This window comes from Acipenser ruthenus, chromosome 12, assembly GCF_902713425.1.
Source record: "Acipenser ruthenus chromosome 12, fAciRut3.2 maternal haplotype, whole genome shotgun sequence".
NCBI lineage: Eukaryota > Metazoa > Chordata > Actinopteri > Acipenseriformes > Acipenseridae > Acipenser > Acipenser ruthenus.
The window spans coordinates 2,031,338-2,049,303 of record NC_081200.1 but is presented as its reverse complement, the minus strand read 5'-3'; the positions used below and the strand labels follow the sequence as shown (position 1 = coordinate 2,049,303).

Genomic DNA, 17,966 nt, shown 5'->3' with positions numbered 1-17,966 from the left:
TTATTATTTCAAATGGTGAGGGAGGGACTCTTCTTATCAGGAACTGCTCCACACTACTACCAGTAATACAGTACAATGGTCAGGTGGTTTGTCTGCATCACAGTCCAAACCAAACATTAACTTTGGTGACATGGGCAATTAAAAATAACAAAACAACAACAGCCACTTTAATAGAAGCATTTTATGAGTGTGGGATCTTAATGTATATTCACACAAAGACATCCAAGCGTGCCCCCAAGGCAGCATGGTGTTTATTTTTAGGCAGACACGAGTGAGCATTCCTGTACATCTGCTGTCCATAAAGAAAAGCAAGCTGAGGATTAGTCTTTAGAACTGGGAGATTTGAAATGACCTGAGCAGGAAATTGTATCACTTCCATTACTTAGTGACTTCAAACTGTTTTCACTGCTTTGGTTAAACCCTGACTTTTCCTAGGGTTGGATCCTAACTGATTACAAAAAACAAAAATGATCTAAAAATATACATAGAACAGGGTCTACAGGCTTCTATTTCTGTTCTGTGATTCAATCTATTTCAAGATGTTACGTACTCTGCAATCCTCGGGTTACTTAATCGAAGTGGAGAACAGGCTGAGGCAGGAGAGGGTGATGGGGTGGCACAGCCTCCTTATTGGAAGCGCTCAATCGTGCTTCTGTTTGAAAGATCCCGAGGCAGGATCATGTACCGAATGGAAATGTTTTTTGGCCCAGGGGTTCCAGGAGAGAGATAGCGAGTCTCCAAGGCAGGTAGAGAGAGAGTCACAGACCCCCAGGGAAGGCCCCATTGCATAGGTGGTAGAGAAGCGTACAAAAGAGAAGGCACAAGGTCATTGATTTGACAAAGACACTGCTCTGCCCCCCTGAATAACACAAAGGCTTCCAAAAAAACAACAAACAACAACAACGACGGCAATAAAATTCCATCAAAATCTTTAAAACTAAAATAGAGAAAAAACAAACAGGTGATTCAGCAACTTTACCACAGTTTGCTGCAACACAGTACCATTACAGCAGGCCAATCTTTCATTGTCAGGGTCCAGCTGATTACAGCAAATTGCATTGTGAATGATTCCCTCCTCAACTTGATTGTAAACACTTAGTGGGGAGCAATCACTCGCTATTATTCTGACAGTGTTCAGGACAATTTATAATCTGGCAGGAAGATCACAGTTTATATAATATTCTTAATTGAGACTTTAAAAAAAAAAAAGGCTATAAAAAAGTTTTTAAAAAGTTTTTAAAAAGTCTATAGAAACAAAGTTAGATAGAAAATAGTATATAATAATATAACATGATATATGGTGTTTATACCAGTTTGTTTGCTTGTATCAATAATAAGCGAGAGCATGCTGCTGTTAACGCTGTGCAGCTGGACCATACCATCCCATTGACAACATACCCAGATCTCACGTTCTGGATTGCAATCAAACACGTGAACACGGTTTTAGATGTCATCTGGCAGAAGACTTGATACAGGAGGATAAACATGTATCTGTGATTTGCATTCAATAGCTTGATTTTCTCTGTTGCCTTTAATGGAGGATTTCCTCAAGGATGTAAAAGGATCTGGATAATGTTAACAGCTGCACCTGTTAAAACACAACCCTTTGTTTTTTGCTTATTGTGCTTTCACCCGTGCGGTATAAACATTACAGTTATAGCGAAGTAACATGCATAGCTCTTAAATAAAGTGTCAATGCAAATGATTGTAAATGCATATCGATTCTATATATATATATATATATATATATATATATATATATATATATAGAGAGAGAGAGAGAGAGAGAGAGAGAGAGAGAGAGAGAGAGAGAGAGAGAGAGAGAGAGAGAGATTTTGTTTTACATTTTCAAGTACAATCTTTGGTGAAATGAGCTATATCTTTCGACACGGCTATAGATACATTATTGTTCTTGTTGCTGTTTACTATGCACATATAGCTAAATAATTTTAACAATAAAAAAAGAAGAACTTGGAATAAACTAGGTCCAAAATCCACAAAAAAAAAAAAAAAACCCACAACGGCTACCTGCAGGTCAGGCTCTCCACTTTGTCCTGACCAACATCAGTCATGATTTAACATTACTGGAGTAAACATGCTTTCACACTGTATATCGGTGGCTATTTACTAGCCCAGTTTAAAACGGAGTTGTCTTTGATATCACAAAGCACCAAATAGCACAGCTGGCCAAGGGTGTACTGTGCAATTGTCCTATGGAAGGAGCTTTGCATATTTGCATTGGTTGACCAACACGAGTCACTGTAGTTAATTCCAGGTTCTCAGTGATTAATATACAGTATATATGTGTGTGTGTATGTGTGTGTTTGTGTGGTGTGATTTTACTATATTATTTTTTGTTGAACCCTTTCCAAGTCATAATACATTTAAATTATAAAGGCACACATGGTCCATTTGCGACACTGTGTGGTGCAGTGCATGCTCTCTGCACAACTAACCTGAAAGGCACGAGGAGTCACAGCATGGAACTGGTGTGCTTCTGACACTGAAGAGCATGTACAGCAAGCATGCAGCTGTGTCACTGGACACGCAAACACGCAACCCAGACAGCAGGAACTACAGTTCTGTCATTTAATTTCTCTGACAAGCTGTTTGAAGGAATCAGCGAATGGAACGTGGCATGCAAAACGCCAGTTGGTTTGAGCTCTGGGCTTCAGTATAGAAAGGTGTTGGTTCAAACCCAGCTATGAGAAAGCGATTTGTGCTAAGCACTCACAAGCATAAGCACCATTACCTGTGCAAATGAAAGAGAGAAGTTAACTCCTCAGCAACTTTAAAACTCATTTGTCTCAGAAACTTAGGACTTTGAACAAAAAAGCTCTTATTTTCTTTTGTCCTGCAGTTTGAGTCCCTCCAAATTCATGACCCAATTGCATGGAAGGTTAGTATACAGCAGGTGCTTTTGAATTGCAATCCAGACTCGCTGCTTGACCATGTCTGATGTCAGAAACACACCCTACAAAAGTCTCTTTTTTTATTTAAAACCTGGACCGGAAAGGGCTGACATTTTACATGAATGTGAGTTACAATAAAATATGTGATTGCGTGTATACATATCTGTGTTGTTTATACTGTGTGTTTTTGTGTGAGTTTGATCCTTCTTTCTTTCTATCGGTAAGGTGTGGTCCCTCAGAGGTCTGTGCTGGCCTTCGCGGTCAGTGTTTGAATGCGCTCGGTGTTGCAGGTTTTGCAGAGGATGTGTCCGTCCAGCGGATAGCAGCCTTGATTGTCCCCCTCTGAAAGCAGAGATCCACAGTCCTGCAGTGTGGGATGAGAACGCGTTAGAAATCACTCCCAGCCACAGACTCATCGTGACCTGAATCCCATCCCTGTCGCACCTCTACAAGGTAACAAGCTTTGCTTGTTCAGTTTCCATTTTCTTATGAGCCTGATAAAATGCAAATGAGCTTTCAGCTGCTCTAGGCCATCATGCTGAATTCTGATGGCAAAGAGAAACAGGGTTAGATTGGGTTGATTAAAGTGAACTGTTAGAAGGGTGGAACAGTTAGATGTTTTGATTGCTTGATCATATCTGTAGTGGAGCTATGTTTCTTATCGCACATGCAGTACATTATGCAAAGACACAACGTGATACAAAGATACAAAGATGTTGCTTATCAGATCAAACACTACTTTGTTGGACGCATAATGGTTTTATACTTCAGTAAATCCACAAACTTGGGTTGATTTTTAACAGTCAAAGTAAAGTGCATACATTTTAGTTTTTGTGTTAAATTTACATGCACCAACTGACTTGATACTGTAGAGTATTGTGGCTCAAAGTGGGCTAAACAGGTGGTGTCTGACCCAGCAGGTAGGCATTGGTGCCTATAAAGTTCTTATTAAACTGAGTCAATTGCATGGGTCAGTGTAAGAAAGCTCATACTGTCAATGTCTGTGCTATCCGATTCAGGGATGGAAATAAGACTCCCATTGCACAGCAATTTGATCCATTCCTGGTTTCACTACGAGTTTAATAAGACACACTTGAGCTTGTTACTGCACCTATACACTGGGGCTAATTAAACTTGCAGTAAAACCTGGAATGGGTGAAACTGCAATGCAATAGGAGTCTTATGTCCATCCCTGCAATTGCATGGGCAACCAAATTAATCAAAAAAGAAAAGCCCTGTGGAATGTGTACTGACCTCACAGCGGTAACACTGCACATGGAAGTCACGGTCCAGCGCCACGATGCGGACAGTCTCCTCCTGACCAGTGGCCGGCATGATAGGCTCCTTACACACAGAGCAGCGCGGAGCAAACTTCCTGCAGGGGATCAAAAGCCTGGTCAGTCTTTGCAAGAGAGGACAGTCAGGTACAGAGCACAGCAGTGTCAAAGTGCAGGGGGTTAGGGTCAGCTATGGCATGTGCATTGAAGCCTAATCAGTGTGCAGACATAGTACACCTAAAAAAAACAGTCAAGGCAATTAAGCACAGCAAAACCAGTTCTATTATCCATGTTACTGGCCCAGCAGTTTTTTCCGGAATACAAGATGTTTTAGCTTAAGTGCTTGTCTGATGGGAACTCCAATTGGTCTAAATGCTGGAGACAGCATGCTGCGAAAATAAAAAAAGCTAACATTGTTGAGTATTTGTTTTTCAAAAGCTGTTTGTGAACTTTTGCAAACCCCCTTTCTGTTATTAACTAGGTGCAGATGAAAGAGATCAGACACTATCCGAAGGTGCAGGCAGAGCACGCGTAGGCCCTCTCCTCCCACAGTCCCCACAGCAGAAGTAACAGGAAACAGAATCTAAATATAGTGAATTGGTAATTGTTCAGCTGGGCTTTCTAATTTACGACACACCAAGAGCTGCAATTGCAGAGTGCAAACAGTAATGATATTTCAGGTGTGGAAAATGCAATGATCAGTGACTGCATGCAGACCCTGCAGGAATCCTACCACATCTACTTGAATGAAGACGCGACGTGTACTAATGCAAAATAATATACAAATTCCCTCTTGGAACATTTTAAAGAACGGCCTTAAAAAAGTTGACAGGCAGTTCTATAACAGGGATGGAAATACGACTCCCATTGCATAGCAGTTTGATCCATTCCTGGTTTTACTATGACTTTAATAAAACACCTTATACACTGTGGTTAAATCAAGCTCTTAGTAAAACCTGGAATGGGTGAAACTGCTATGCAATAGGAGTCTTATTTCCATCCCTGTATAGCCACCGACGTGCTCTTACTTGTGGAAGTCCTCGATGCAGTGGATGTGGTTCCCTGCATCCACGGTGAAGGGGATGCCGTCCAGACTGCGGTGGCACTCCACGCAGGTGAAGCAGTGGGGGTGGTAGGCCTTGCCCGTGGCTCGTAGAATGCGCTCCATGATGGGCGTCTTGCAGACGTTGCACTGCTCCAGAGTGTTCTGCGGGCAACACACAAAACGCTCGCTCAGGTCGGCAAGACGAAAAGGCAAGGGGGCGGTGAGACCTGTGGTGCTCTGCATATGTTTCTGTTCTCAGTTTAGGGGGGTGGGGGTGTCTATGTTGCTCTACATATGTTTTTGTTTTCAGTTTGGGGGGAGGAGGAGTCTATGTTGCTCTGCATATATTTCTGGGATATACAGTTCCAGAAGCACAAGGATATACAGCTCCAGAAGCACAGCTGCTTTTATGATTGAATCGATTGAATTGTTTCAGCAGGTAAGGTACGATAAATCCTGGGGCACCACAACAGGATTCACTTTGTGCAACATCCTCGAATGAGCTATTTCAACAACACATACAGAACAATGCTGAAAAGATTTCATCCAACCACAACCAGCCGTTAGCGTGTCCTGTATGCAGCATTCATTCCACTTCCAGCATCAAGACATGCCTTATAGAACTATACTTTACAGCAGGGGGGTTCCACTCCATGCTTACCAGATAAAATGAGATCAGGGACTACTTCAGGTTTTGGATGGAGGTTTTAATTCAATTAAACCATTTAGACTCGGAAGAAAACATCAGGACTGGAAGACCAGGACTGGAAGAGCCAGCTTTGTCCACCCCTGCTTTACTTGCTTCACTTTACTACAGGGTTCGGTTTGCCTACCATTGCCTTTGCACTCTAATCATCAGACATCCCAGCAATAAGGAATTACACCACTTCTGCAACCAGCAATGCATCAACGCCTCAATCTTATGTTCAAATAAACAGGGAATGGAACATTCTGGTAGAGCAGTGCAGGTAACATCATTCACTAGAAGTGGGGTGAGGTAAGGGGAAGGTCACCCCAATCTATCTTGACCTCTGGTGAATGAAAAAGCAACTGACAGTCAGTTTGAACAAACAGGAGAGGAGTTACTTAAGGTCAAGCAATGAAGTACTGTTCATCTGTATCGTATTACAAAAATCGACTTCATAAAACAATAATGAAAACAGTGAAAGAAAATCAAAAGGGCTGGAGAATGCAGGGCAAGGTTATGACTGATCTCCTGAAAAATGAAAATAACATCAATGGTTGCTGTGGAAACGGTACTGGGTTCAAGGGGAGAAGAAAATGGAAATAAAAACTGTAGGAAATTGTGAATTGGTTTGGAATATATAAAAGGCTCCACCATTAAATAAATACATGAATAAATCAAACACGCAGTGACGACTGCTTATTTAAAAACAGATTTCTCTGGTTTAAGAATGTGTTTTTGTATTAAACTGTAAGTAAAATAACAATCTGGACACATTGTTTTCTGAACTGCTGTAAATTTAACAATTGACGTCATAAAATTAAACGAACCAGAACACAAGAAATAAAAAAATAAACAACAGCAGCATATTCCTCTTCAAGATATTTCAGAAAACAAACAAACATCATAAAAAACCCCAGAAATAAACAATGTGCTGCTGATTTCACACGTTGGGTGAATCCAGTCAGTAATACATTTATTGTCCACCAGGGGGCTTTGACTAACACAGAATTCTGGTTTACTACAGCTGGTTATTGTCAGAGCTACATTCTCTTGGGATGCATTTCATGCAGCAGAGGGGTGAAGCAACACACTTAGGCTGTTGTAATGACTGTGCCACATCACACGCCTGGTTGATTCAGAGAGGGGGAATGGGGCTGTCCCTCGTGACATTTAGGCTTTGGAGAAATTAACAATTAAATCTAAATTAAACCCCCTTGTGAGTAAACTACATGCTAATGTGCTTCACAAGCTTCTGACGGCACACAAGGGCACTTTCAGGAACAGTGGCTTGAAACCTGGTTCCAGGAGACCGGGAGATCTAGTTTGAGGCAACTTTGCTTTATCAAACCCCAAGTCTCCCCTGGTTTATCATGAATGGCCTAAAACCTAATCTCCTGAAACCAAGTTCCAAGCCACAGAGTAGCTTTGTGTTCCCTCAGCTTTAGTTTTAAGAAAACTGGCAGTCCCCTTGTTCAGTATTTCTGGCTGGTGTTTATTGTCTTTTAAAATGACACAAAATGCTGTAGCCTTTTAAGAGTCTTTACCTGCCTCCTGCATGTTTACCATTCTAGTTGTGTATAATGTGAGTGTGTGTGTTTGCTTTTGCTCCTATATGATATATAGTGTAAAAGACACTTTAAAGTATTGGGTATTTTTTCTGTTGCTTTAAAAACATTAAAGCAACAGCGGATTAAACTGTTGCATATGTGAAATCCAATGACACATTGGACTGGCTTAAGTTTTTGGTGTGTGAGGTTTGCATTTCTCTCTGGCAAGCCTTTCAAATAGATTTGAATACGTTTCTTTATATCCATGCCTGAGACACACAATCTCGCTTGTGGAAAAAAAAAAAACATTTGCCAGATAGTGAAGACTCCAGAGGAAGCTGGCACAGAGAGAATACAGTATGTGCTGATACTATTTTTCTACTTCTAAAAACATCCAGTGCTAATTATTGTTAGAAGAACTAAGTAAGTCTGCCCTTGGCAGTCTCTGTAGCTCTGATGAAATCTTCCTGGAGTGGTAATTATTGCTCAGAAGGAAGCTTTTGAGGACAGCTTAAAAGAACAAACAAAGAAAAGCCAAAACATGGCAGTAACCCTGCAGACTTCTGTACTGCGCTGCTTTACTGAAATGGAACAGCCCACTAGAGGGCTGTAGATGACTAAGGAATAGTGACTTTCTGTTCTCTTTTCCCCTTCCACTGTGGTGCATTAAAGGCTATCTATGCTTTTCAGCCTGACACATTTCTCAGTGTGTTTGCCTGGGAGCCTAAACAAGCGTCTGGGCAGACAGCGTATAATGGATGCAGGTCAGCTTGTTTCCCAATATCTGCTGGAGTGAAGGGGCAAGCAGAGTGCGCTGAAGTCAATGTTAGCCCCTGGGTTTGATTCTGATTTGCTGTTAACATCTTGTACGCCAAAATATTGAAATATACACACAATCAGCAAGCAGGCAAGCACAGGCCAACCATGACTGATCTGACACAGGCAGCAAAATATGAAAGTGCATCAACCTGAAAATCCTGAATCTGAATTTACACAGTTTGATGATGAAAATCATTAAGGAGGTGACCTTCATAACTACCAGGGTCAGGAATTCTTTTCCACTGTACACCCGAGGCCCAGGAGGAGCCTAGTCGTGTTTCCACCGTGAAGCGCGCAATGAACTCGTCGACATGGCTCTGTATTAAGAGCCGCTGTGTTTGAGTTGAGAATGGAGGATTCAGAGGTCATGGTTGTGTTTTTCTTCGTTTTCATTCTTCATATATTACTGAATACAACTGAAACGACTCTCTGCACATCATGCTGTTGGTCTTCCTCAAGTGCATTGACTGACGCAGCATAATGATGAAAATCATTAACCCTGCCCCTGGTTCTGCTCCGCTCCGAGCCAGATTCAGCCAGATCTTCACAGTGTGGGTCTTGCTCAGCTCAACAAATAGCCAGTGGAAAGCCACCCATGCCTCACGGCTTGGGTGTGCCAGTGGAAAGGGCTATTTGTTTACTAGGCCTAGGCTTAATCTGAGCCTCCAGCATTCTGAAACTGCGACGGCTGCCAAACTCAGGACCATTCAAAACGTGATCTGGAGCCTCTTATTTCATTCACTCCTAAAAGATAAATCAAATATCAATAAGGTGTCCGAGGCAAAGGGTAAACATTTTGTACGTACTTCGGGGTTCCATGAGGTAAAAAAAAACCAAAAAAAACACACACTTAACAGTTTGTGCCTGGGGTTAAACCATAATCCAAATTAAAATCATTTGCAATGCAAAACTCAGCAGTGTCCCAGAAGCACTTCTTTATTTATCTAAAGCCACAGGACAAACAGAAAGTCTACTCTGTGCCAAAAAAATAAAGTATAATCTACAAAAAGATCAAAAGTAAAAGTGACATTTCTAAAGAGTGAAATCAGCCTAAGTGCCCTGTATGCTTACTCTATACACCAAACACTGAAATGTCTTCAAATCCTAGTCTTAGAAAAACCTGTACGCTGAATCTAGACCCTGAAGTTCAAAACCACTATGACCAGTCTTCCTCAAATTTACCACCTTGAAACTGCAAATACAAGAGAAAATGTATTTTTATATAGCACCCTTCATGCCATGGCACCCCAGAGCACTGTACAAAGCAAAACAAGAGAGCTCATGTGTACAATACACTCCACCTTGAAGAACTGGCACGAACATGTACGTTTTACAATTGCAGAGATCTCCTCACCACTGAGTCAACACAGTACAAATACAGCAGTCTGACATCCCACTGTTTTGAACCCCAGCCAAGAACACAGTGAAATACACAGACACACACTCCAAGCCAGATACATTACTAACGAATACAAAAAACATTAACGTAATGAAAAGTTTAGTTTACTGAAATCAAACCCCTAAATGAACAGTATCAAAGGCATACAAAAAGAACAAAAAAACTGATAAGGTTCATACAGACTGCTCTAAGAAATAGCTTTCATATGCCTGTGCCCATAAAACATGTGTCATGTATTAACATATATTTTTAAACATACATTTTGAATGCCTTTTGACTGTACTTGCTTCTCCCAGTCGAGTTTGGAACAGCAGAAAACTAAAGCAAGCGTGAAGCCGGTAGCGTATAGTCTTTCCAAACCCATTATTATCCTTCAGTGGGATACTTCCAGTCTTCATCAATATAGACATATTGTCAAGCTAAGCCCTCTATAGCTCAAGAGCCATGCTTTGGACAGCCCTGCTGTACAATACACACACAATACAAGTCCAGAGACTCTTCCATAGAAGACCACTGCTCTACAGACTGCTTGGAGAGACCACAGACCACAAATAAGACTCCCAGTGCATAGCAGTTTGTCATTTCCATCACTGTGTGCTTTATGAACAGGGTCCTGCTGTGGCTCAAATTACTGCGTTTCTCAATTGCTGTGCAGATTCCGTTCAGTCCATTTATTCTTCCATCTGATTTGCTTAAGTTACAGCTTTTATTTGGCCAATACAGTTTGAAGTACGACCAATAGTCCATGTCGATGACTGCGCATCAATAATATATGCTTAAACGCTAACAGCAGAACATGCAATATGTATGCAGCAGAAACACCTGCTAATTAGACAGCGATGACACACTTACTCAATTATTGTGTACAGATTTACAAATCAAGTTCAGGTGTTTTTTTTTTTTTTTTTTTTTTGCAGCATCCCCATTCTTGTCGTTGCACAGACGCTTTTTCAATGTTGTTATTAATGTTAAGGAGTGCTGGTAATTAGATTGATAACTGGTGCTAAAGGAACGGTGCCTGTAGAGTCTCGGTGTCAGCGGCAGTTATCTGTCAGTGCTAGCTGGAATTATTCCAGCTATAATAAGCTGGTAACAGACACAAACTGAGGCTATGTGGACAGTCTCTACAATGAAAACCTTTTTGAAATGTAATGTTATCAGTAATATAATACACAGTGGACTTTTGTTTTCATATACATTGCACTCCAGGCTTTACTGTAAACTGTAACCCTTCTTCAGGTATGTCTGTATTTAACCCTACCTATCCATGCACTGCTGTTTAAATCCAGCACACTGTCTGATGTTGGATTTTTCTAACCGTGCAGGTGGGAGGTAGCGATTTGCATTTCTCGTCTTCGGTTTCTAAAGGAAAGCGTTTAGTTTGTTTAATTTTTTACTTGTGATTTACTGAGTTAAAAGCTGACTCTTCCTTCAACACACTCACACCGCCACCTGAACTGGGAAGTCATCTCCTGCAGAGAGTTTCAGATCGACTGAGATGATCTGACATGCTGACAGGTACGAGTAACAGCACGTATTTAGAAAAGGCAGAGGGTAATGTCACACCTGGTCCACACGCCCAGCTCCTCAGGCGAGAGTTGGCATATCAGAGGACTAGTATTAGAGGACTAGTATCACAGGACTAGTATTAGAGGACTAGTATCAGAGGACTAGTATCAGAGGACTAGTATTACAGGACTAGTATTAGAGGACTAGTATTACAGGACTAGTATCAGAGGACTAGTATCAGAGGTCTAGTATCAGAGGACTAGTATCAGAGGACTAGTATTAGAGGACTAGTATTAGAGGACTAGTATCAGAGGACTAGTATCAGAGGACTAGTATTACAGGACTAGTATTAGAGGACTAGTATTAGAGGACTAGTATCAGAGGACTAGTATCAGAGGACTAGTATCACATGACTAGTATCAGAGGACTAGTATCAGAGGACTAGTATCAGAGGACTAGTATCAGAGGACTAGTATCAGTGGACTAGTATCAGAGGACTAGTATTAGACATCTGAAGAACAGGTTCTTAACATTAACCGTTTCATTCTACCTTTAGCAAATAAAATAAAGTGCAGCAAAGGAAAGGCAGCCAGTGGCAATGTCAAAGAAAGGTCATCCTTTTTTAGTTTTTGTGAGAGAGCCTGTCGGAGGCTAATTTGGTCAAGCCTAAGAGTACAGCAGTGACTGAGTTGCACTCCTAAGCACACACACTTTTTAAAAGGTCTCTTCTAAGTATCTGAAGGGAATGCTGGTAATTACAGCAATAACTAGCAATAACTAGGTTTTTTCGTGTGTGCGTACAGTAGTCCTTGAGCGCATGGTTATGGTCAAGCCAATTCTAGACAGCGAAGGAGAAACACTGTGTCTTACTGTTTTTTTGTATCCAGTTTGTACTATACTTAGATGTACAGCCTCCCCTCTTTGGAGGTCTCCCTCCTCTAGGAGTCCAATGAGTACGCTGCCGTATAACAAGCTGTAGCCTTGAAAGTCATTGATTGACTTTCATGTTTGTTCGTTTTGTTTTTATTAGGGAGAGAGGCTAAACCAAGAAGACACTGAGAGAGTTTCTTTTAGTACTTCTACAATCATTAACACGCTGGCTGTTTAAGCCAGCACACACTGCATTGCACTTGTAAACTTGGATCAGGGACTGCATGGCAGTAGATGCACCATACCAGGTTCCAATGTCATTGGTATGGTGTCCCTCATAAGCAAAGCATACTGACTGCATCACACTTCCAATTCACATGCACTGTCACATGAGCCTCCACTTGTTCTATAGCAGTGGATGCTCATCTGCTGTAGCACAGCACTTAGACTTTGAGAGGGCTATTAAACCGGATATAACTCAAGTGACATCCCAGTGCAATATAGAAATGAAGCTTGCATTACCTGTGGAGTGCTTTAAACAACTCCCCCTTCCAATGCCAGTGTGTGCTTCAGTGCTGGAGCCATCGCGGTTAATCACAGGTTTGTTTAAAAGACAATCAAAGTTTAAAGAGGCTGCTGAAAGCACATCAACAGTTGCTTTATCAGCCTTTACCCAGGAAGCATTACTGGGGTGAACTTTGGGGTCTATTTTAATGAGCTATATGGTGGTGGATCTGAACAGTGATGCATTTTAATCCCTTGTTAATTCCACAAGTCTTTTTCCACAGGGTTACTGTCCTCGTTAGTAACATCACCAAATAGAAGAAAAATACAATGTGTTTTCTCAGGGACGGCAGTATTTGGATCCGCCACTGATTAGATCATAGGCACCATTGAAAGGTGCATGTATTAAAAACATAATGGCTCTTCCTTGGAATACAGTATATGTTAAAGGAATGAGTTACATGAATATTAAAAATACACAAACTGTGGCAGCAATATCATTTTTATAATATTTGTGAATATTTTTTTCCTACTCATTTAAATGGCAAGAACAGCCTTTAAGCTGCAGGGCAATATATCGGAAACATCTCACACATTTATGGCTCATAGATTATTCTGATCATGCTTGTTAAAAATCTTAAGGACTTCTATAACACAAAAACAACCGATCGACTGGTATTTCTACAATTGTTAATCATTTGAGGGTACGGTATAAAGCATGCTAATTGTTATACAAGGTGGAGGAGTTCTAGATACAACTGGTACTTTCTTTGCACAACATATTGCTAGTTTGATATTCTGCATAGTATTGCGTGCTTGGGTTTAAATATTCCTCCATTGACATTCTTGCTTTCTACTGTTCACCTGGGATTTCAGAGTTTAAAATCTTCTATTGAATCCCTAACTAGAGTAAAATGATGCATTCTGCAGCTGTTACTGTTATCTTGTTGATGAAAACCATATGAAGCAGGTAATACAACAGCATATATAGTCTGCATTGCCCTCTATGACACAGAGTGGTAGTTCTAGAACCTTTCTGCCCATTGTTCCGTACCTCTCTCTGCTTGGTCCTGTGGTAAATTATTTTATCCACAACAGCAATTAAAAGCAGCTAACTGACTTAATCCTCTGCTGGTACACTCAGATGAAAACACAGTGTCTATTATCATTCTTTTGAAGAGAATCCCAAGACAGGAGAGACAAAGGACACCCTGTTTTTTTTTGTTTTTTTAGACCCTTGCAGTCTGCCTGATGGTTCTTTTAGATATCCCAGGGAGGATATGGATTGCTGCATGGGTATAACATGCCAGTGCAGCAGCAGGCTGTTCAAATCCCTGAGTGAACTGAACCAGAGAACCAACTCCGGTGGTAACAGATGCTTTTTAAACCAAGTTGTGAGTTTTCCAACCACTGACTTATAACAGATAAGTGTTGGTCTCTATAGTATGTTTACTATATTTTATGGCCTTGTGAGGACTATTTGATAAAATATTTGATATGCACTGGAAGAACATATAACTTAATTATTAGTACTGGCTTCTAGTGTTGCCCTGCCTATCCAAAAACACAAACCGAAAAAAAAAAAAAAAAAAGTTTCACAAGTTTACAGAAAAGTGCCATCACCCTCCTGCTACCAGCAAACGTGTCTTGCGTTACCGAGTTACTGGAACTCATTAATTCCCCTTTTTTTCTGATTAGCTCAATTGTTTGAAGAAATAAAAGAGTTTTCATTGCGTATTTTTGGCAGTGAAACAGGAAAAGGCATTTCGTTTCAAATCTACAAAGGGAAGTATTATCCAATCTGGGGATTTTAATTTGACTTTAATACTTGCTTCACATCTGAAGTGCAATTTGACTAAGTCTGAATGCTTATCAGATGTACCTCTTGATAGATTTGCGTATCACTCAAGTTTTCTTTGCGTATCAGTTATTTCTTCATCTGCTGTGTGCGTCACTCTGTTTTACTGTCGGGAACAAATGAAGTGGCGCTGAGTGTCTGGTGCTGTCCTGCATTGGCAGGGAGACAGTGCAATGTAAAGATTAAAATCCCAGCTCTGTCGCTGACAGACTGAGAGCCTACCTCAGGCGAGTCACTTGACTGCCATGTGTTCAGTTCAGAACAAGCTGTGAAGTTAGACAGACCCAGCAAGTGAACAGTTATATCTAAAATGCGTAAATCATTTCTAAGAGATGCTGTGCGGCATTCAGGGAATGCTTACTCTGTGCCATAAAAGTTTCCTTTCTGGCTTCACTGAGTAAGTTTCCACTTATGCTTCAGTTGTAAATAACAGGATTCTTCAATAAAATTCACAGGGTTTGTAGTAACGTGTACAAATAAACATACTATTCCTACTACTATAAACATACTATTCCATACTAGACCTACAGAACTTATGCAAAATTATCCTAAGATAAATATGAAACTCCCAGCCGGTCAGAAACACACACTCACACATGCACACACACACATGCACACACACACACACGCACCAACGCGAACAAACACAATTCTACAAGGACATGAATTTCAAAGGATAGTTTAATCCAGTTCAGTTATGTAATATCTTGTGGTTAAAACGGTTATTTTATGATTTATTTTACTTCCCCTGTCTGTGATTCATCATTAAAGTTTACTGAAATCATTCATTCCATGTCTTGTACAAATAATGCAGTGTCAATCTACAGTATTTAGAGGATCATTCCAGGTGTGCCTTTCACTAGATACCCCCTGAAACACTAGTATTGCTCTCTGCTAAGCAGTGCGAGCCCTATTTGCAACTGATCTGTACCCTTTTATTACACACAAGCCGGACCCTCAGCATCAGTGTGAGGTCCTTCCTGCTGTACGTGCTGCACACGGTACTCACGGTGTAGCAGGGCTCACAGTAAGCCTTCTTCTCCACGGCATAGAAAGGCTGTCCTCGGAGCTTGCGGCTGCAGGTCACGCAGGTGAAGCACTCCACGTGGAAGACCTGGTCCATGGCGGTGCAGCCGCTGCCTTCACCCACCACATTCTCCGAGCAGCGCGAGCAGCGACCTGCGGCAGAGAGGGAAAAGGAGAGGGGAGGGGGAGGGTGAAACACCGTACAAGGAGCCCTGACACATACAAAAGCACTGTATATGCAATAGTCGGGAGCCATAGCTAAGAGACCGTGCTACTTGTGTTTTGCCTTATAAATGAGAACAAAAGTGCTTTTGGAATGGCAATAATGGACAAATGAGAGCCACGACCATGCTGACTTATAAAGGGAGAGCTTGTGATTATAATACGTCATGCATTTGCTTTCTTAGGGTTCCATCCAAAATATGAAGTGAACGTTGTTTTATTCATAAACATCTTTTTGAGTGTTGCGCTGGACTTTTGGTTACTACTGCATCTATAGCAGATAATGATTAAATGACTCACTTTTATATCCTCTTTCACCCCTAAAGGTATGCACAGTATTAGTACTTACATCACAATACAACACACACTGGCTTCTTTGGGTTTACAGTGGTCTGCTATTGCTGTGGGGATTCAGTGTGGAAACAGTTTGCCTCTGCTGGTGCTGAAGGTTAACAGGATTGCTATTCCTCCAATGGGAGCTCCTCATTGAGAATTATGAGCCTCAGCTTTCAGATATCTTTAACTGAGTTATGGTGTCTTGAACTCAATTGAAGATATCTTCAACCCAATTAGTGACACCACCAACTTAAATTTACGCTATCTTGAAAGAATGGGTTTGGAGATATTTCTGAATGTTTCTTTAATGTACTGTTTCTGAACTTAGATTAAAGATTCTTCTAACTTAGAGTGATCATGAATTCATTTAAGTTTATTGAATTTTATTAAAAACAGACAGGCAGACTAGCTGTTACGACTTGGATATTCTCAACGGTATAAATTTCAAGCACAACGTGATCATGTTATAGGCTTCAAAACTCAATAGAGGGTTATTTTTGCAAGTCAATATTTTAACCTATTTCACCCATACAAGTGCTAGCACCTTTAATTATATAATAATACACCCATGCATTTGGGAACCCGGATTTCAAATGCCACTGCACTGTCATGCTAAGAGGTCGGTTGGATCAAGCTTTACCCCTCAGGGATAAGCCAGCGCTGGACTTTCTTGATGAAGTCTACAGCACCAAGGATTCCCCCTGGATCGCATCAACCACCTAGCAGTGGATATCAGGCATCACCGCTAGAAAGAAGTGGCTGCTGCCATCCAGGGGTGACTCCCCAGCGCTGTAAAGACCTTCAATTAAATCCAGAGGTGGCTTATCCTGGCAGGGTATAGACTGATCAAATCAAACCCTTAGTCTCTTATATTGTAAGTTTTACAGTGCATCCCTGTGCAGTGCATTTGTACTGAGTGACTGGCAGACTCATAGCATAAGTGCACCAGACCAGACCCAGGGCTGTGTTCGGTCTCTTTAGCAAACTTAGTGAAATGTGATGCGTCATCGAGGGAGGATATCCTGAACTGGATTAAAACAGGAGGTAATTGGTACAAACTGCCAAAAAAAAAACTAAAAACAAACATGGCCCAATGACTGGCTTCAGATTGGAAGCGCACTTGACTGCATGGAAAAGAAAGCCAAGCATTTCCACTGGGACCAAGCTGCAGAAACAGTAAAGGAAACCTCTCGGAAATCCTTTTCCTTTTGGCACCTCGTAAATAGCACAGCCCTGGATTAGCACGTGCGCCCATGTGTTTTAAACAGCACAGCCCTGGATTAGCCTGTGTGTTTTAAACAGCACAGCCCTGGATCAGCCTGCGTGTTTTAAACAGCACAGTCCTGGATCAGCCCGTGTGTTTTAAACAGCAAAGGCCTGGATCAGCATGCGCGCCCGTGTGTGTTTTAAATAGCACAGCCCTGGATCAGCACGCGCGCCCGCGTGTTTTAAACAGCACAGCCCTGGATCAGCCCGTGTGTTTTAAACAGCACAGCCCTGGATCAGCATGCGCGCCAGTGTGTTTTAAACAGCACAGCCCTGGATCAGCCCATGTGTTTTAAACAGCACAGCCCTGGATCAGCACACACACCCGTGTGTTTTAAACAGCACAGCCCTGGATCAGCCTGTGTGTTTTAAACAGCACAGCCCTGGATCAGCCCGTGTGTTTTAAACAGCAAAGGCCTGGATCAGCCCGTGTGTTTTAAACAGCAAAGGCCTGGATCAGCCCGTGTGTTTTAAACAGCACAGCCCTGGATCAGCCCGTGTGTTTTAAACAGCACAGCCCTGGATCAGCATGTGCGCCAGTGTGTTTTAAACAGCACAGCCCTGGATCAGCCCGTGTGTTTTAAACAGCGCAGTCCTGGATCAGCCTGTGTGTTTTAAAGCATCAGAAGCTGGCCTGCAGTATTCTGGCCTTTCCTTATATTGTCATAGAAACTGCTGTACCGTCTCT

At 41.5% G+C, this 17,966-nt stretch overlaps 1 protein-coding gene across 7 annotated transcripts in view; it reads right to left on the bottom strand.

Moving 5' to 3' along the window:
- Positions 1-917: 917 nt before the first annotated feature.
- Positions 918-17,966, bottom strand: part of LOC117417294 (lipoma-preferred partner homolog) — a 117,499-nt gene continuing 100,450 nt past the window's right edge. For 6 of the 7 annotated variants that reach the window (XM_034029334.3, XM_034029335.3, XM_034029332.3 and 3 more), the window contains 4 exons: positions 15,438-15,607; positions 5,218-5,396; positions 4,167-4,287; positions 918-3,276 (listed from right to left, as the gene is read on the bottom strand). In XM_034029334.3, the coding sequence (XP_033885225.3) occupies positions 3,148-3,276; positions 4,167-4,287; positions 5,218-5,396; positions 15,438-15,607 (599 nt within the window). In that variant the 3' untranslated portion in view covers positions 918-3,147. Of the gene's footprint in view, positions 3,277-3,303; positions 3,458-4,166; positions 4,288-5,217; positions 5,397-15,437; positions 15,608-17,966 lie in introns of those variants that run through there. The other variant, XM_059034302.1, reaches the window with a different exon arrangement.